The sequence below is a fragment of the Diabrotica virgifera genome, chromosome 7 (genome assembly GCF_917563875.1).
Source record: "Diabrotica virgifera virgifera chromosome 7, PGI_DIABVI_V3a".
Taxonomy (NCBI): Eukaryota; Metazoa; Arthropoda; class Insecta; order Coleoptera; family Chrysomelidae; genus Diabrotica; species Diabrotica virgifera.
In genome coordinates, this window is record NC_065449.1 from 60,464,171 (window position 1) to 60,486,140 (window position 21,970).

Consider the following 21,970-nt stretch of genomic DNA (forward strand, 5'->3'; position numbering starts at 1 on the left):
AAAGCAATGGTATAGGGAGATATTTGATCTATGTGATATCTTGATTAATGTTAACTGAGATATTTCAAATTAAAAATCATTTTGAATTTTTTATTCAATTTGGGACAACATATCTCTATTGACTTGTTTTCATAATAGACGCCGTTGTTATGCAATTTTTTTTAACTTTTATTACTTTTAGGTCTCCACATAGTTTGAAATGAATGCTCTACATATTATTGTTTCGTTTTATACACTATTTATTACCTACAGAACTGTAGAGGCTGTATATAATGTAGGAGTTGGTAGAGCGGACTGTACTGGACCTATAGCAGATGTAACATTGGTAAGAAACATATATATGATTATCTCCTGTTATTTAATAACTACTGGATATAAATCTGCCTAACATAAAGGTGTCATTTGTCAAAACTACTGCTATTTGCTTTGCAATAGGCTATTGATTATGTATTTTAGAAAGGAACTACAACGTTAACAAGGTTTTATTGTTTCATATAGTCAATGGACCTCTTAGTATGAAAAAACCTCGGGGTGCGACCATTTAAAGGGGTGCGTTTTTGAGAAAAGGGTGAATTAGTCCCTAGGCACAGGGCGAATTAGGGTGAGTTCTATGCATATTTGGTGCAAACATGTCTACAAAAAAATTGTTTCAGGTTAAATTTACTATAGAAATATCACATTTTAAAGTCAAAATATTTTTTTACAAAAATATATTCAAAAGAAAAGCAAGAAAAAACAGAAAAGATAGCAATTTTGTTTTTTATCCCAAAACTTTTTTCAGTTAGGATATAGGTATAGGCATTGCTTCACAAAAAAAAACTTTTATCCTTTTTCTTTAAAGTAACCTTTGGTATAAGTCCCTGTGATTTACAGTTTCCAAATTATGCTTTTTTAAAGTTCGCCACTCACAGCGATTTTGGGACATTTTCTTTGTTACTTCGCAAACATTGTTCTGTAACTTTTTTCTACGCAGCTTTAGGTATATGCAATGTCATAATCAGTCAGCTATAACTGTTCCCATGCGGTACGATTCATTTTCGATCAAATTAAGTCAAAACAGAAAGTGAAACGTAGGCCGATGTGTGTAGTATATAGTATACATACAGTATACAAAATGTATATACACATCGACGTTCGTTTCAATTTATGTTTTGACTTAATTTGATTGAAAATGAATCGTACCGCATAGGAAAAGTTATAGCGGACGGACTACACATTTAATAGGAAGAAAAATCAATTATCTTTAAAATGGTCTATCGTAAAAGCTGTGTGGCTAGTTTTAAAAAAGATATGGTTTTTCAAAGTTGTATACTTTTATTGATTTTTGATATATTTTACGAGTATTTCTAAATTTCTCATTATAACTTTTTTATTGTATATTTAGGTATATACATTGTACAATAAAAAAGAAAACTTATTTTATTTACGTTAAAACTGTTTATTGTAAAAAACTCTAGGATTATTTTTAAACAAGATATGCCTTTTCAAAATGTCACATACACATGCAATAGGTCCCACTAAGCTGGAAACATATGGAAAACTTTTTTATTATTAACTTTATGAAAAAAGTTATTTTTTATAAAATGCTCTGCATAGTCTAAAACCTAAAAAAATATGAATTTCGCTCAAGAGTAAAGTAGTTTTATATTTCAAAATATCGAAAATGTTATTAAATTAAGTTATTTGAAATTAAAAATTATGTTATAATATGCCATTATATTTTTCTAATTAAAAAAAAACGAGAAATTTTAAAATTTTTCTCAAATTACGGATACTCTTGGATATCCTACGGATATCTTTTTTAAAAATAGGGCTAAAATTTTTTGCAATACACTATTTTAAAGTAGAGAAAATATGCTTTGTTTATTTCACAATGTATATACCTGAATGTACAAGAAAAAAGTCATAATGAAAAATTCTAAAAATAATCATAAAAAATATGAAAAATCATAAAAGTATAAAACCTTGAAAAAGCCTACTTTGCTTAAAAATAGTCGTAAAACCTTATACAATAAACCATTTTAAAGGTAATGGACTCCTCTTTCTACTAAGTTTACCATTGCATATACATACCTAGAAAAGCGTAGAAAATAGTTACAGAACAATGGTTGCGAAATAATGGGGAAAATGGCTCAAAAATGCTGTAAGCTGCGAACTTTGAAAAATCCTATTTTGGAAACCCTAGAGACCTCTACTAAACGTCATTTTAACGAGGAAGAATGCTAGTTATTTTTTCGTGATATTTAGATAGTAAATTTAACCTGGAACAATTTTCCTGTAGACGTGTTTGTACTTAAAATGCGTAGAACTCACCCTAATCCACCCTGTGCCTAGGGACTAATTCACCCCTTTCTCAAAAACGCACCCATTTAAATGGTAGCACTCCGCGGGTTTTTATAATTTAGAGGTCTATTGACCATATGAGATAATAAAATTCCATTAACTTTGTAGTTAATCCCCCCCAAAGTTAAAAAAAGGGTAAACATTGTTATTACAAAAAATATCATTGACGTGACTTTAAAGTAAATTTAAATATTCAAATATAAAGAAAATAAACAGGCCAGGCGATTTGAGGGCGATTTTAACTCTGCAAGATACTTGCATGGGCGCCCCAGGATTATTTTCAGGGGATGCATCTGAACTTCAGAAGATTTCATCTGAATCTGTACATACTATTAACGAGTATAAAATATACAACTATACATGCAAAGCTATGTACATTCCTTCAGGACAGGGAAGTACAATTATTATTTTGACAGGGTATTTTTTTAATATTAAAAATAAATATTCTACAAAGACAGGTTTTTTTTGGTGAAATTTTCCAACTGCCATGTGATCGAACAAATTACGCGTGCATATAAATGAAAAGCGCTATAGGTAAACAGGAGTGTGAGAAAGAGCGTATACCGATAGCTGTTTGCGTCCTCTGTTGTACCTGAGCGAGTCCGTTCGCTCGAGAAAAATCACGTGACCTGGCGATCCCATGTTGTTGTGCCTCGAAACGTCAGAGTAATTATTATATATTATAGTTTTTTAAGTAACTTTTTCTTAATTAAAGGAAAATAATACGTACTATACAATATATTTTGCAAATATAATAGAAAAAGACAGATTTATTATTATAAAGATATAGGTAGAAAAGTATAAAAGTATAAACTAAATTGATTCTGTGTCCGAATCTTGTACTTCTTCTTCAAACTCCTCATCTGAGCTTAAATATTCACTGTCTTCTTCTTCGTTAGACTCCCCTTGAGACTCAGATTCCTCTTCTACATGATCTGCAAATAGTTGTAATATGTATTTAGAATTAATTAAAAATTAATTAGTGATTAATTAATTGAGTTGCTACGTATTCTCTGTCCTTTTATACGGAGTCGAAGCCTGGAGAATCACGGGCTCATCTGAAGATAGACTTGCCATTGTTGAGATGTGGTGTTATCGAATAATGTAAAAAATATCATGGACGCAACACGTAACAAACACGGAAACATTAATAAAGATAAAAAGTCAAAAAAATACTCACCACTATGAAGGAAGGAAAAATGAGCTACTTTGGTCATATACTAAGAAATAAAAAACATGATGTAATTTATAATATAAGGAAAAGTATTAAGTATTAGTTATACATTAATTTTTAATTAATTCTAAATACATATTTACAACTATTTACAGATCAGGTAGAAGAGGAATCTGAGTCTCGAGGGGAGTCTGACGAAGAAGAAGAGAATGAATATTTATTTTGGCTCATCTTTCTTTCCTTTATAGTGTTGAGTATTTCTTTTGCCTTTTTCATCTTTCTTAATGTTTCCGTGTTTGTTACGTGCTGTGTTCATGATATTTTTTACATTATTCAATAACAGCACATCTCAACAATGGCAAGTCTTTCTTCAGATGCGCCTGTGATTGTCCAGGCTTCGACTCCGTATAAAAGGACAGAGAATACGTAGTAATTCAATTAAATTATCGCTAATTAATTTTTAATTAATTCTAAATACATATTACAACTATTTACAGATCATGTAGAAGAGGAATCTGACTCTCGAGGGGAGTCTGACGAAGAAGAAGACAGTGAATATTTAAGCACAGATGAGGAATTTGAAGAACAAGTACAAGATTCGGACACAGAATTAATTTAGTTTATACTTTTATACTTTTCTACCTATATATTTATAATAATAAATCTGTCTTTTTCTATCATATTTGCAAAATCTATGGTATAGTACGTATTATTTTCCTTTAATTAAGAAAAAGTTACTTAAAAAACTATAATATATAATAATTACTCTAACGTTTCGAGACACAACAACATGGGATCGCCAGGTCACGTGATTTTTCTAGAGCGAACGGACTCGCTCAGGTACAACAGAGAACGCAAACAGCTATCGGTATACGCTCTTTCTCACACTGCTGCTTACCTATAGCGCTTTTCATTTATATGTACGCGTAATTTGTTTGATCACATGGCAGTTGGAAAATTTCACCAAAAAAAATTCTGTCTTTTTTAGAATATTTATTTTTGATATTAAAAAAATACCCTGTCAAAATAATAATTGTACTTCCCTGTCCGGAAGGAATGTGCATAGCGTTGCATGTATAGTTGTATATTTTATACTCGTTAATAGTATGTACAGATTCAGATGAAATCTTCTGAAGTTCAGATGCATCCCCTGAAAATAATCCTGGGGCGCCCATGCAAGTATCTTGCAGAGTTAAAATCGCCCTCAAATCGCCTGGCCTGTTTATTTTCTTTATATTCGAATATTTAAATTTACTTTAAAGTCACGTCAATGATATTTTTTGTAATAACAATTTTTACCCTTTTTTTAACTTTGGGGGGGATGTTTGGGGAAAATAACCGCTACCCTCCAGCCAGACCGGCATTTTTGTATTAGGCTATCATGGAAGAGTCACCTGAAAAATTTTCAGGTTGCCTAAAATACCTACTCAAAAATGTCTCACAGCTCTTGGACCATTACAATTATCGCAAAAAGAATTTTAAACATAACTAGTGCGACAACTAATATGAAAACGCTCCAACCTTTTTTTCTTCTTTGTGCTTCCGACTAAGGTAATATTTTTAATTTTAGTTGACTTATTATAATAAGATAACAGATATTCCACTTTTTCCTTTATTACAGATGGGATACGGAGACCCATTTCAACTAGGCTGTGGTCTTCATTTAAGACAATTCGCAAGAGCATTTATTTTTGATGATTCTGTATCGAGGGTACTATTCGTTACTGTAGATGCAGGTATGGTTAACCACCCAGTAAAACAAGCGGTAAGTACATCCATAGTACAAAATATAATAAAAACCTGTTTAAATTTTACAATAAGTTCACTATTGACTTATAGTAATTTTAAAAGTGGTCGTAGATTTCTATAGAAATGATTTAAATATTGATGGCACTCTAAAAATCATTCCTCGGACCCGGAATCATTCTACTCGCTTTGTCGCCGTTTCGCGCCAGCAAGCTTGAGCGTAGTGAGAAACGTTCAACAACTGTTACCCTTCTCTTTTGTAGATTACTCCGTGATTCAAAAACATATTCGGTATGCATCACCTTACGATTTGACACATAAAAAAGAAAACAAAGACGAAGTTGTCAAAACTTTAATGGCCTTTTTCTCAAAACTGCTTTTCCAAAGGCTGTGGACATTGTAACTCAAAAACGAATCGACCGGTTCACTTTAAATTTTGTACAGATTTTCTTTCAACATTTTTTGACGACATTTGTGACGCTGTCGCAACACCGCAAAATCCATTTTCTTTAGAGGTGGCTGTAAAATTTTTCCACCGTTGGTTTATTTTCTAATAATTTTCATTGAAAATTTTTGAATATTCTTTGAATTGTACATAATATGCTTATTTAATTTAAATATAAATATTTAAAACAAAATAATTGCACGATGGTTTCAGCCAAAATCACAAAAATGTGCTTGAAATGTTGATTTCAAACCATACCCTCCCCTTAAATCTTAAGATTCAAAACGTTTTCAGTCGTATCAGACCATCGTCAGTGAAAACGTCTATGCATTAGTAGATGGAACTAGTCACAAAATGGGCTCGCTCAAGTGATCTTCAATTTACATAATTAAAATATGAGAATTAAATAACATTATGAAAGTCGACAAGCCAACTAGACGTTAAAAGATATATTATATTTTTAAGGGGATATATGTACAGATTAACAGATTCCTGCTCGAAAACTATGTAGCAATCTGAGACTTTTTCTCCGTTTTTAGGCTTTAATTCACAGACTGCGCGGAATATCCTTAAGTATCGTTCTCTAAGGAAGAGGTCCAGGGATTTTCTGGGTCGGAAGAGGGGGTGGTTTTAGTTGGTAGGCGGCTGGTTATGGGGGGCACGCAGGACGAATGGATCATACTCTGATGTGTGGGCCCTAGCGTGTTCTCCTGTCCTGTCTGAGTCCAACAGTACTAGGGACACCTTCCCTAGTCTGCTAAGAGCATTCCACCTAAATCTAAAAAAAGGTATAGACCAGGGCGCATCTGTAAAAATATTAGTACATTTGGACGTTGAGAGGTGACTCAAATTTTTGTGCAGAAATTGCTTTAAAATTACTCAAATAATAATATTTGAGTTATCTTCCCTCTCAAAAAGGTCCGGAACATTGTTTAAATAATCAAAATATCAAAAAATGAAGGGAAAATTCGATTTTTTTCTTCTTTTTTGATTATAACTTTAAAAGTATTCATCTTCGAGAAAGTTGTACTGACATAAAAGTTGCGTAGTTAAATTTCCTACAGTATAGAATTGGTTAAAAATTTAAAAAATAGTTACCCTTGTTGCAAAATAGCAATAATTGCGAAAAAACCATACAAAAACAAGTATTTGCATTTTACGTTTTTCAACCATTTATGCTACACTTAGGACCTTCATATTTCACCCAGAAAAACTTTATGATATAGTAAAATAATACTGTAAATTTTATTAAGATCGGTTCAATAGATTTTGCAAAATAAATTTTGCAATTCAGCTTTCGCAAAAAAAATTCATTTTTTAAAAATGTTACAGGACTGAAAATAAAGCAGATAGCATGTTTAAATTGTTTTTACATATAGAAATGTACTGTACCTTTCATTTGCAATTTGCAAAATTAAAATCGATTAACTACCACGGCGTCAGTATTTTTTTTAAATAAACATTAATTATTGGTGCTACGCGCAGGACAGCGGATAGTTTGCTCTGATTGGGAGTTCCAATGACCTTTGATAATGATTGATACATGTTAATTTTTATTACATTTCGATTTAAATAAATAAATTTGTTTATTGCAAAATAAAAACACATAGTCTATCCTTTCAAATAACACTTTTTTTAGCAAAAACTTTCTTTGTTCATATATTTTAACTTAGAGAATAAAAGTTTATTATTTTTAAACATATGCAATTGTTTAAACAATATTTCACAAACAATAATAAAATTAGTTTGATTTTTGTGGAATTAAAATATTAAAATACAACAAAATATAGAGTACGAAAATAATATATTAGATAAAGATTGAAAGAAATTTTGGTGGAAATCAACTTGTGTGAATAAAACACCGCTGTCCTGCGCGTAGCACCAAAAATGAATGTTTATTTAAAAAATTTCCTGACGCCGTGGTAATTAATCGATTTGAATTTTGCAAACTGCAAATGAAAGGTACAGTACACTTCTATAAGCAAAAAAAGACTCAACTTGCTATCTGCTTTATTTTCAGTCCTGCAACATTAAAAAAAAATGATTTTTTTTTGCGAAAGCTGGATTGCAAAATTTATTTTGCAAAATCTATAAAACCGATCTTAATGAAATATACAGTGTTGTTTTACTATATCTTAAAGTTTTTCTGGGTAAAATATGAAGGTCCTAAGTTTAGCATAAATGGTTGAAAAACTTAAAATGATAATACTTGTTTTTGTATGGTTTGTTTCGCAATTATTGCTATTTTGCAACAAGGGTGACTATTTTTTTAAATTTTAACCAATTTTGTATTGTAGGAAATTTAATTACGCAACTTTTATGTTAGTACAACTTTTCTCAGAAATGAAAAGTTTTAAAGTTATAATCAAAAAACCAATAAAAAAATCGAATTTTTCCTTCATATTTTGACATTTTGATTATTTAAACAATGTTCCGGACCATTTTGAGTAGGAGGATAGCTCAAATATTATTATTTGAGTTATTTTCAAGCAATTTCTGCAAAAAAATTTGAGTCACCTCTCAACGTCCATCTCAAAACAGATGCGCCCTGGACTAGTAACAATCTGGTAAGAAATGACGACCAATAATTATTGTTACTTGTTGGAATTTCATATCACACCCAAAATAGTGCGTAATTTAAATTTTCATTTTAATTAGATGCCTTTCTGTCAGTTTATCGAGTCTTAATACCTACTAATACTATTTTTATATTTTAGGTCATCGAAAAATTAGATGTTATATATCCAGGGGGCATTTACACTTTAAAAAACACTCTAATTAGTGGCACTCATACACACAGTGCTCCAGGTGGTCAATTTAAAGATATATTATTAGATATATCAGCATTTGGATTTGTAAAGGAGTCTTTTAATGCAATAGTTGCTGGAATAGTTCGAGTAAGTCACATATATAGTGTATGTCATATATTCAATTAAGAATCAACAATGCTTATAGTTTTAGTTAGCTACCCCTATTTATTAAGTATAAGAATTTTAAACAAAATATGTAAAACCTACTATTAGAAAAAGGGCGTATGGTAATTGAAATATACATGTAAACGATGGCTAAGCTTTTTCATGTATTCTACGGGTATCCTTGCTACAAAAATATCTGCCTTTATGCAACAGACAAAACAAAAGGGTAAACTGTTCCAAAATTTATCGAGATAACGATACGCACCGAGGAAGATAAACAGATAAGAGAATTCCTAATGCCTGAGTCATGTAGCAAATATCGTTAAAATTTAATATAATACGGGAGATGAATCAAATAGCCCATTGGTTCGACTTGCCCGCCTAAACGTAAAAAATAGTAGTTGGTGAACCTGAAAAAAGCCAAAGAAAGCTATTATACAGGGTGTCCAGAAACTCTACCGACAAACGAAGACAGGTGATTCCTCAGATAATTTTAGGACAATTTAACCAAATTCACCTAGTCCGAAAATGCTTTCTAAGGGAGCTAGACCTCTTTGAAGATGGCGTTTTGTAATTAGTTTTTATCCTCCAGAGATAAACCGATTCCATCTATTGCGAATGTCTAGTACTGGTCATAGGCGTCCGTTTTGAGTAGGGCAACAATTATTTTATCTCTTACCTTTTTGTCTTTAAATTATACTGAGGTATACTAGTACTAAAAACTACTCTGGCTTTTAGTCGGTAGGCCACACCGTTTTCTAAAAAAATTGATTTGAAAATTTTTCATCTCTTGAATTTAAAAAAAAACTTACAAAATTAAAAAAAAAACGGTGTATTTTATCAACTTAAAGCAAGACTTACTTTTAGTACTAGAATCTATATAAATAAAAATGAATGTTTGTATGTATGTATGTATGTATGTCTGTATGTATGTATGTACCTTATAGACTCACAATCTATGCATTTCATCATATGATGACCTTAATAAAAATTGCTGTACATGAACCCGGGATGGTTTCTGAGTTGGTACCACCAACCTAAGTAAAAAGGGGGCTTGCCCCCCATTATTATTTTTTATTTTTTTGGACAAACTGTTCTTTTTTAATTTCATATGGTGTAGAACCAAAATATACATTTAGCACTAAATTTTCACTTTCCTATCACCAACTGTTATTTTTTAATAGCCATCTAAATATTACCTTTTCTATATAAAAAAAAATAAATGTTTGTATGTCTGTATGTACACTGTGGGCCGAAATAAAGGAGTACATTTTTTAGTTGAAAATAACTTTCTTGTTTTTAAGGCGATTTAATTTATTTTTGCAGGGGTAATAGCATAACAAGTCCCCAACGTGACTGCAAATTTGGAAGCAAAAATATCGTACAGGGTCGGACTTATAAAACAATTTATGTAACGATGCATTTGAGATCGTTGCAAATGAAAACTGTCTTAGCTAAAATTGAACTGATATGCTCTTTTGGGAGGTTAACTATCCAGAGTACTTCAGTAAAAAGGAAATTTTCCAAAATTACAGGATTTGAAAATATAATTTTTTTAATAAATTAGGAAAATATAACATTTTAACAAATAACACATTTATGAAAACAATTTAATAATTTTAAAACTTAGACTAAAATATTATGAATGTGGCCCACCATTATTGTTTACCGCTTCTTGAAGTCGTCTGCTCCATAAATTGATAGTCCCATTTATTACACCCTGTTCAAAATTGTTCCAAACTCCATTCTTGAGCTGTTCGATGGTTTCAAATTGTTGTCCGTCATACAAATTTTGTTCGAAAATTCCTCAAATTGAATAGTCAACCGGATTTAATTCTGGGCTGTTAGGTGGTCACATCTCTGGCTCAATATAGTCCGGGAAAATTTCACTCAAGAATATCCTTGTATTGTGGGAAGTGTGCGAAGGAGCACCATTCTGCTGGAAAGTATAATCATAACATACTTCTTCAAATTCAGGTAATAGGTGCTGCAAAATATGTTGTTGATATCTTTTTAAATTAAGTTTTACCCCGGCATCAACATAAATCAGACGAGACTTTCCCAACATGGATACTGCAATTGAGACCATTACACCTTTTGAGCAAATGACTTTTTTCAATTAAAAGATGCTTTAGAGGAATTTCTCTCTTAAATTGTACGTCAGAATACACCCTATTATTTTGGGTATTTTTAGGAGGCCGTAAATAAAACATTTTTTCATCTTAAAACCATATTTTTGTAATGTCTGCACGAGAGCGGAATTTTATTAGTAGCAAATTATATCTTTCCAGTCGTTTTTCTGTTACATTGGCAGTACTTCTTTGACAGTAAATTTTGTCAAATACTTTAAGATGGCAGGCAATATTTTTAATAATTCTAATGTGCGGGAAATCCTAGTTTCTTTTGCTATTTTCCTGTTCCAACAGATTGGCCAGGTTGCAAATTTCTTAAAACAACCTTTACTCTAGCAATATTTTCCTCAGTTCTTTAGCTTCGCTTCCTTCCTCTTACACTTTTATGTTCAATGGGCCCATGGGTTTCCCTTTTAGATGTCTTAAGAACCTTCCTATCGTTCCAATATGTCAATTTTTCTCATGAAATGCATTTACAATTTTTCTTGCACCATAATTATATTTTTCACGGTAATATTTAATTAATATTCTGTCCTCTTTGTTTAAACATGCTTTGTTGCATTACGAACTGGCCAATTTACTTATTTATCTATGAATGTCAAACAAATTTCATGGCAACCTAAGCAGTCATGGCTTACTAAGTAAAATTGACATATTTGAGCGTTTGAGAAATTCTTAAGACATTTAACAAAAATTACTGCATGAGGGAAAAATGATGGACAAGATGTAATTTAGTGTTAAGAGGGTTTCGGTCTGGTGAACATATTAGAAAAGTACTCGAATAAGATTTCCTAATTTAAGTAAAAAATGATATTTTACAAATTCCGGATTTTTTCAATATTATGGCGAAGGCGTCTTCTGAACATTATTTAAATAAAAAAAATTATATTTTGCGAATCCGGTAATTTTGACAAATTTCCTTTTTACTGAACTGTCCTATATGCTTAACCTACCAAAAGAGCATATCAGTTCAATTTCAGCTAAGACAGATTTCATTTGCAACGAGCTCAAATGCACCGTTACATATATATTTTTTTATAAGTCCGACCCTGTACGTTATTTTTGCTTCCAAATGTGCAGTCATATTGAGGACTTGTTAGGCTATTAGCTCTGCAAAAATGAATTAAATGGCCTAAATACCAAAAAAGTTATTTTCAACTAAAAAATGTACTCCTTTATTTCGGCCCACAGTACCTATATATGTACCTTATAGACTCGCAAACTATGCATTTCATCATATTATGATGACCTTAGCAAATTTCTCGTTATCGCAAGGCGGCAGTCGGGATCAGGACGAAATTAAATTAAAATTACGAATTAAAAAGTGTGCGATATTGTAAGATTTGTGAAAAGTCAAAGACTGCCATATCTGTGAAATGTCTAGAGACAAGAAGATACAAAAACACTAACGAAAATATGACAATAGAAGCTGACAGACTGACAAAAAAGGAAGGTCCAGAACGAGATGGTTGTTTGACTTAGAAGACGACCTGAAAACTGTCAATGTAAGACAATGGATAAGAAGGACATAAAGGAGGTCTAAATGGAAGGACATAGTCAGACAGGCAAAGTTTATTCATGGTTATGATGTCAAAATAAGAACCGTGTTCGATAACTGACCAATTATTACCAGACCAGTTATCCCCGCAAGGCGTCAACCGGTGTCACTTCTTACTCAGTAAACAGCAATATATTTGTTAATGTATGTATCAAGCGTAGCAGTGACGTTTATAATCACAAGTTTTTTGGGAGTTTGCGGAAAACTTTGAGTGTCCATGTTTCTGGCAAGGAAAATTAATCGTGCCTAGAAAAACCGCCATTGTTTAATATTTACGCACCGCAAAAAAATATTACTTATCAGAGTGAATTAAATAGATACTTTTATATTAGGTTATACATATATTTTTTAAGTATTTTTTGATTTTCTGTTAATTTTTATTTATTGAACTTTGACACATTATTGATTTATTTCTAAGGCGGTACGAAGTTCGCCGGGTCAGATAGTACCTTATAATTTAATAATCTAGTGTCAAAAATACTTAAAAATTAAAGACAAAAAGTTATGCGACAAAATAACCGTTGACCTACCCAAAACCGACGCATATGACCGGTACTAGAAATTCGCAATTAATGAAATCGATTCTTCTATGGAATATAATTAAACGTTTTCGTTTTTCCAAATAGCTTTTTTTTAATTCTTGTTTTTGAAATTCAAAAAACGAAAAATATTCAAATGGATTTTTCTAGAAAACGGTGTATCCTGTCGAGTTAAAGCAAGAGTACCCTTTAATACGAGAATACCTCACAATTTAATAATCCAGAGTCAAAGTGCTTAAAAATTAAATGCAGAAAAGTTATGTGATAAAGTAACCGTTGCCCTACCAAAAACGGACGCCTATGACCTGTACTAGAAATTCGTAATACATGAAATCCATTTATCTCTGAAATATAAATAAGCGTACCAGTTTTTGTTTCTTTATATAGAAGCGTTCCGGAGATATTTAAGAAAAACTAATTACCAGACGCCATCTTCAAATAGCTCTAGCTCCCTTAGGAAGCATTTTCAAATTAGGTGAATTGGGTTAAATTGTCTTAAAATTATTTGAGGAATCTCCTGTCTTCGTTTGTTGGTAGAGTTTCTGGACACCCTGTATATATACATACTGGATGGAAGGCACTTATGGAAAAAATTATTTCTGTCCTTGTTTTAAAAAATTATAAAAAACGATTTAAACATAATTTTAGATAAAAAGACTAAGTTTTCAATCTAATAGCACATAAAACAATATAGCCCATTCCACGAATATACGACCCTCTTGGATTATCCCGACAACGACTAATTTACTATGCAAAATATGAAGAACGAAAGTAAATTGCAAATTATATTGTTGTTTATTGGAGTAATTATTATAGCAAATTACTTTCGTACTTCTTATGTTGCACACTAAAATATTCATTTCCGCGATAATCCAAAACAGTCGTATATTCGTACCATACCAAAAATATTGCTCAACATCCCACCAGATTGAAAACAATCTTGATACTCTTGATGTTCAAACAGTGATTGATAATTTTAAATGTATAGGGTGATTTAAGCAAACCTAGCATAGTCTTTAAGCTTTATTTTTAGTTAAACACCCTGTTTAATTTTATATTTTTAAAATCTGCTTAACAACATGATTTCAAGGACTTATATCGTGTAGGGCGTATTATCAATAATAGGGGGTGAAATTTTGAAGTTATATAAGTATGGAAACCACTTATGGAATAAAATTGTTCGTGTCCTTTTTTTAGAAATATATCAAAACCAACAAACTGTCAATACTGATGGAATAGCCCCGCCCTATTCAAACAATGAAGCGAGATTGCTGCCAACATGCAAGAGAGAGGTCCTAAAGAGACAGATAATTTGTCAGGTAAAATTTGCTACAACTACAAACGTCCCTGACTAGCACTATCAATTTGTTTGTTTACGAAAGATGGCGATTATCTTCCCTCCTTCACCTGACTATCTTCTATATAATCCTGGCCGCATTAACTTCGCTTCATGGCGATTCCATCAGTATTGGCAGTTCGTTGATCAAAACGCTAGGATACGTCAACTGTAGCAAAACCACTTTTAAGTTTTACTTAAATAATAACTAAATCACTAAGTGTTACCCTAAATATTTTGACTATTTATTGAAATAATTAAGCTATTCCAAAGTACACAAAAATAAAAAAAAAATTAAACAGATAATATCTTTAAATATAAACTTACGGGACTTATCCAACGATGTATTGAAACAGCAGCATTGCTGCTTAAAAATTATCGATGACGTCATTATATTTGTATAAACACATTATTAGAGTTACGAGAAATTACTTAAAATGAGTTGAAAGTTTGTTATTTATTTTCCATTATTTAATTATTTTAATCATATCAAAAACGGTAAATTATTTTCAGGCAGTTCAAAGGGCTCATGATAATATTGTAGAATCAAGAATAATAATTAATTCAAAGGAGTTATTAGAAACCAGCATAAACAGAAGTCCAGCCTCCTATTTACTGAATCCTAAAGAAGAGCGAACTCGGTAAGTGAAGGTAGTAATTGTAGAAATAAACAAAATAATAATGAAAAATGAATAACCATTTTCATTTTCGTTGCAAAACGAAAATACAGCCGTATCATATTCTAGTCCAATCAGAGAGTGCAGCAAGCACCTCTACCGGTTTCGAAACTTATTAGTCTCTCATCAGGAGGCACATATGATGCTGTCTCTGATCCAACCAAAACAAACCCCGGCGTGCAGTCACGGATTGCAACCAACGAAATGTCATAGATGGCCTAATAAATATGGCATGCCCTAAAACAATAATGGTTATCATTATCATCATCAATCAGCCCTGATTTGTCCATTGTTGAACGTAGGCGTCCTCCAGATATTTCCATCTTCTTCTGTTCTGCGCCTCTGCTATCCAATTGGTCACAATTCTTTTGAGGTCGTCGGTCCATCGCTTGTCTGCCCGTGGTCATCAATCCAGCAATTTTTTGAAGTTATACTTCTTTACCGGCGATATGAGGGTCAATTTTATATGTTAAAACCTATGATCCCGGCGCATGCGCATTATACCTTTGTTCTGATTGTATGTTCAAATGACATGTCAAAAATTATTCAATATGGCGGCTGTGGCACAGCTGTACGTAGTTTGATTATTTATGGTTGTTGCGTTTTGAAATTTGTGGGAAAAGAATCAAAGTTAGTTAATAGTTATACTGCCTTTTTAAATAGTTTTCATATACCTATATTTTTGGGCTTTTGGACTATTTTGGACAAGGAAAACTCATTCTAATTTGGTAAGTAGTTTTTATTATAATCATACTGTAATTATACATTTGGATTAGGTTGGAATACATACATTTATTTTCTCAAGAATGGGGATTTTAGAGAGAAATCCCAAATTAGGTCCGATTTTTATTTTTAAATTATGATTTTTTGGCGTAGATTTATTTATCTAGTAGGTATGTAATGCTTTGATTTACATACTTAATTTGATTACCAACAAAAGTTATACCAATCTTCATCTAATATATTGTTTTCTTACTGTTTTGTTATATTTTAATATTTTCTTCCACAAAATTTAAACTACATAATTTAATTATATTCAAAACAACTGTCAAACAGAAAAACGTTCAGTTACCCTATTTTTCCACATGACAAATAATGTGGAATTGGACGAGTGAGTCTAGGCTTTGATTACGAATCAAAGCGCCCCGAAATTCACGGGTTCGATTCCCGATGCAAGTTTTTATTTTTTTATGCATTTTATGATTGTAAGTATATTTGTTATATAATTTTTTTTTCAGCAAATGCGTATTTAAAATTTTTGCCAACAATTATTATCGTTCAGAAATAATTTTTTCTTTGTGGCATTTTTCAATGTGTTTGTGTGCGTTTTATTCTTTTATTTTTTTAAATTTTTGGTATTGTCTTAAAGATCACATAATATGTATTAGAAGTATAACTTCTTACGTGCGTACAAAGTACACACACATTCTTTTTTTTTTTTGTTATTCTGTCGTCTTTCATTATTCCAACATGTCCCGTCCATCTCCATTTTTGCCTGGTAATACGTTCGATAATATCTTCCACTACAGTTCGTTTACGAACTTCTCCGTTTCTGACTCTATTTCTTAAGCTTAATCCAAGCATTGATCTCTCTATCTTTCGTTGGGTCCTTCTCAATTTTCAAGCCATAACTATTACCATAATTGGTAAATATACCAATAATAATGTCAATTTAGATAAAATATACGATTATTGAAACAGTTAACTTCATAAAACGCTAGCTGATTCGACAGACGTTGTACTGTCTTAGCTATATTTGTTCCATTGGATATTTGTACAAACCTAATGATTGATTTGTAAACAAGTTAAATCAAAACAGTACGTCGATTCGATCGAAAACCCTTGTCAGGTCTATAAAACGTAGGTATGTTGGTTTATTGTATTCAATGGCCTTTTCTGTGATTTTCTCAGTACAAATACGGCGTCTACTCAGGATTTTCCGGATCTGAATCATCCTTGTTGTTCATCTGATAAAGTTGTTAGTTTTTTTATTTTGTTGGCCAGGACTTTTGTGGTTAGCTTACGTGCAGCGTTCAGTAGATTTATACCTCTATAATTGTAGGGGACTTCTTTGTCTCTTTTCTTGAACATTGGTATCATTATGCTGTTTCTCCATGCGTCTAGTATCTTGCAGTGCAATATTAGTTTTTGTATAAGTTTTATATTTCGTTTGTACATATTATATATTTTAATAATAGTTTAATTACATTTAGGTATAAATATAACGTGGATAAGGATATGGTTCAATTAAAATTTGTACGAAAGTCTGATAATGTTGTATTTGGAGCACTCAATTGGTTTGCCGTACATGGAACATCTATGAACAATACGAACTGTCTTGTGTCATCAGACAACGTTGGATATGCATCGCTATTATTAGAGTTAGACTCAAATAAAGGTTTTACTGCGGGAAAGGTAAGCATTTTCAACTTAGGAGAGCTTTTGTTTTTAAGTAGATTGAGTGAGAGAAAACAAAACCACCATAATTTGTAACTATGTATCATAGAAAGTATTAAAAGCAATCATCATCATCATCACTAGAGTCCGGATTTCTAAGCATAATGCTTATGGTAAATAATACAAGCAGGACTATTTTCTTTTTAAATATGAACGAGATATGCAAAAATAAGTCATTTGACAGCCCTTTTTTATGCTTTTTTTGTTTTTTTTTAAATTATTATGCCTTTTTTGAATTTTTGTGCTTATTTGGTGCTTTTTTATATACTATTATCATTTTTTGCATTTACGAACAGCAGAAATTTAATTTTGATCTATATAGTGCAATTTTGGACTCTGATTTTCCTTTAAATAAATTGCAAAATAAAAGTTTTAAATCCGTTTTGGAAAAGTACCTACTATCGGAGACATGTGCCGGATGAAAATACTCTGCGAAAAAATATGTTAATTGCATTTAAAATAAAACCAGAAAAAAAGTAAAAACACTAGTGGGACACCATTACATCTGGTTTGCTGTGGACAAGGCTACGTATATTTGTGGAAGATACGTCGCTAATTACTTCATAGGCGTACTTCACGAAGAAATCTTGACGAAGGGTTATTTAGTGTGCTCAAAAAAACTAGAAGCGATAAATAACAATACAGTTCCAAGACTCGTAAATGACGCTTTATCAAATTTTTATCTTCCCGAGGCTGTGCCCACCAACAAAATAGTAATAATGCTTTTCGACGCTGCACCATATATGATCAAAACGGCATCAAATCTTAAAGTGTTTTTTCCAAATCTAATTCATTGTACGTGTCTAGCACACGGCCTGAATCGCGTTGCTGAGACTATACGGCTGCAGTTTCCACTTTTTAACGAGTTGATAAAAAATGGAAAAAATTTCAATAAAGCTCCTTTAAGGGTGCAACTTTTAGAGACACATTCCCTAATATTCCATTACCACCGGAACCAGTGTTAACTCGGTGGGGTAGATGGTTAGATGCAGCTTTATACTACGCCTAATATTTCAAAAAAAATTTAAAAACTTCGTATTGGAACTTGAAGAGACTGCTAGCAAATCGATAAAATAGCAACTTTTGTTATGTGAGTGAAACAATAAAATATTTGGAGAAACAGCAAATGTCATTAGTTGCGTCGATCCAAAAAATAAACAGTTTTGAAAAAAAAAAATGGAAAGTATCCCTGGAAAAATTGTTCAGATAGTATTAACAAAATTTAAAGATGTATTAACAAAAAACGAAGGATTTCAAAAGATGAAGAAAATATTTTCAGTTTTAAATTAAGAACACGTTGAAGATATAAATATGAATCCGGCAGTAGTGGCAAAGTATAAGTATGCACCGATAGCCATTGTGGACGTTGAAAGAAGATTTTAGATATACAAAAATGTTTTGAGTGATAGGTGCCGAAACTTTACGATGGAACATTTAAATGAGTAATAATTAGTTATTTCATGCTTTAAACAAAAATGATATATTTTCCTACATCTAAAGCGTGTCGATAAAAATTAGGTTAAAGCATTTTTGTTTCAGTTATCTATTTTTTTTTTGTATATTCTATTTTATTATTAAATTTATAATAGGTCTTTACTAGTTCTTAAGCTAAGCCTAGAGATAATTATATATACTCTCTTAAAAAAATGGATTGTCAAAATTTATATGCTTATTTTCATACTTTTTTTGTATAATAAAATGCTTTCTTTCGTAAAATTGTTATGCTTTTTTTGTAAAATTTTTATGCTTTTTAAGCGCTTTTTTTGCGTTTCTTTATGCTTTTAAATCCGAACTCTAATCAACACCATCATCATCATCGGCAGCAGCATGCAGTCTACAAGATGTAACAAGTGATGGAGTTTAAAAATCTAGGCATCATGCTATCTAGCTACGGAAAGCTCGAAACAGAAGTGAAAGCTCAAGTGAATAGAGAAAACACAGCCGCAGGTTGCCTGACACTATATGGGGAAATAAAATTATCGGAAAAAAATGAAAGGCAGAGTTTACAAAACAGTCATCAGACCAATAATGACGTATGCGGAAGAAATACGAGCTCACTCAGAGAAGACAAAAAGATGAAATGAAATCGGAACAGCGAAGATGAAAAACCTTTGAAGAATCGATGATTCTATAGGATAGAGGTAGAAGTACATATATACGATGGAAATGCAAGGTGAACAACATTAAACTGGGTAAGAAACAGAAGAGTAAAATGGAATGACCACATAAGCTGAATGGCAACAAATAGTGTACGAAGGACAGCGAGACCCGATTCCCCAATAGGAAGATGATTAGTTAGAAGACCAAGAACACGATGGAACGACAACTTACTGGAGACACATTGAAAAAAAACAGACAGAGTCATGTCTATACAAAAATAAGAAGAAGAAGAAACATTAAAAAGAAATTAATGCCATGTTAACGCCGTACGTAGGAATAATTATAACTGAAGTCAACTAGCTCTTAAGCTAACGTTTATATAATACGTTGTAATGATAATATAATGTATTTTAATGTGATGTAATGGAAATTTATAGGTTTCTATTAATAATTTACAACCTCTACTGGTTTTATATTTTTAGTTTACAACGTTTTCCATCTTTTTTATTATTTTGCCACTTCTTAGCGCACCCATCTGGTTCAGTGAATTTGTACTCTACGAGCTCCCTAGTGGGAAAGTTTTGGGGTAGTTCATTTTCAATTTCTTTCATTATATATGGATTTTGGGCTGCTGAATCCGAATATAAGGTTTGCGGACAAAATTTCTTGCCGGAACATTGAAAAAATCGCAAAAAATCGAAAAATTTCAGCTTTTTTCCGATTTTTTGCTCAAATTTCGAAAATTAATAACGTTTAGTAAATATTCTGTTAACAGAAATTAAAGTACTTAAAATTATCTACAAATGTCACTATCTACTTTTTTTTCAGACAAACCGTTCGGTCTAAAGTGCAAGTTGAAAATTGCCAATTTTTAACGGTCTCGGCAAAATCCACTTTTTACATTCCAAAACTTTAGTTTTCATTAGAATGCTGTCATTTGATAAATTTCTCCTAGTTTTCTGTACAAATAATAAATGTGAGTTCATAATATGAATATGGTATGTCTCTTCTCACAGCTTCCATGAATCCATTCCATAAAATACCGAGAATGTCCCTGCTTTTCTCTTAGAGCCACAGAAGATCAGGAACAGATGGAGTCACAGTTTCAGTTGGTGTGAACATTTCCTTCGGATCTTGACTTCTTATAAACCTTGAAGTTTTGTCCTTTCAAAATTTATTAGTTGAACAGCTATCTGACTTCCATAAACCTAAGGTGCGGGTTTAGTTTTTAGTCGAGAAATGGATTGGTTAGGAGCTATTGCATCTTTTGGTGCAATACAAGAAATACCACCCATGACGTAAAAAGTGTGGTATCCGTCGATTGTATGTACGTTAACCCTTTCTGTCCCAACACTGCATATATATGTTTTGGAAAAAGTGGGTCTGTATTCCCAGCCGCCGTATATATACGTTCAAGGTGTTATGGACTCAATTTACCAAAGCCGAAAATATGCGTTGCTTATAAAATTTTAGACTCATTGGTGTCCCAATACCGTAGAAATATGTCCGAAAAAGTTAGATTATTGTTCCCAAAGCCTCAAAATATTGGCACCTAAGACAGGTCATGCGGACCCATTGCCGTATATATTTGTTCACATATTTTAGATATTATATGCTATATTGTAGCACTGGTGGCAACGCTTATAGGTAGCTGCTAGAAGGCGAAGCGTTTCTAGCCACAGAAAAGACCAGAAAAAAAAAAGAAGCGAATCGAGATACATGTGTGCAAGTTGCGGAGTCGACCTTTGCGTAGTGGCATGTTTTGAGGAGTACCACACAAAAGAAAACTGTTAATGTTAATTTACATTACATTATTTTTTTTAAGTTAGTTGCATTTTTTTAAGTTTGTTTTGCTCTCTGATGAATACTTTTGAAAAGAAAACGTTTAAGTTGGTTAAAAAAAAACTCATTAAAAACATGTTTTGATCATTTATTTGTTTATTTATATGCGACGTATATATAAGGCAATGAGGCTCTAAGCATGAAAAAACCTTTGAGATTGAGGGACCAACATGCAAATTAAATCCTGGCATAGAAAGGGTTAAAATCAGCGTTTTCGTACACCTGTCGTGTAAAGCACTGCTGGTCAATTTTCTGCGGATCGCCTGGGATTGCTGACACTTCCAGATAAGCAACGCTTGCTCAAAGACTTGTAGCGGCAGTAAGGCCCACATAGTTGGCCTCACCATTCCTTACAGGGTTGGCCGTTTTCTCTACAAAAAGTACGGCTCAAGAAAATAGGTTGATGTAGTTTCCTGTTTGGGGTTTAGTTCATTCTATACAGAAGCTGTTCGCCTGAAAGTGTCAGCATTCGCAGGCGATCCGCAGAAAATTGACCTGCCGTGGTTTACACAGCAGGTGTACGATAACGCTGATTTTAACGTACATACAATCGACGAATACCACACTTTTCACGTCATATGTGGCATTTCTTGGATTGCACCAAAACATGCAGTAGCTCCTAAGCAATCCATTCCTCGGATACAAAAGAAACCCGCGCCTGAGGTTTATGGAAGTCAGGGAGCTGTTCAACTAATTAATTTTAAAA

At 32.2% G+C, this 21,970-nt stretch overlaps 1 protein-coding gene across 5 annotated transcripts in view; it reads left to right on the plus strand.

Moving 5' to 3' along the window:
• Positions 1 to 21,970, plus strand: part of LOC114342269 (neutral ceramidase) — a 111,187-nt gene that overhangs the window by 45,238 nt on the left and 43,979 nt on the right. For 4 of the 5 annotated variants that reach the window (XM_050656006.1, XM_050656009.1, XM_050656007.1 and 1 more), the window contains 5 exons: positions 182 to 325; positions 5,139 to 5,282; positions 8,426 to 8,605; positions 14,702 to 14,829; positions 17,079 to 17,280. In XM_050656006.1, coding sequence (XP_050511963.1) covers positions 200 to 325; positions 5,139 to 5,282; positions 8,426 to 8,605; positions 14,702 to 14,829; positions 17,079 to 17,280 — 780 coding nt within the window. In that variant the 5' untranslated portion in view covers positions 182 to 199. The remainder of the gene's footprint in view (positions 1 to 181; positions 326 to 5,138; positions 5,283 to 8,425; positions 8,606 to 14,701; positions 14,830 to 17,078; positions 17,281 to 21,970) is intronic. The other variant, XM_050656008.1, reaches the window with a different exon arrangement.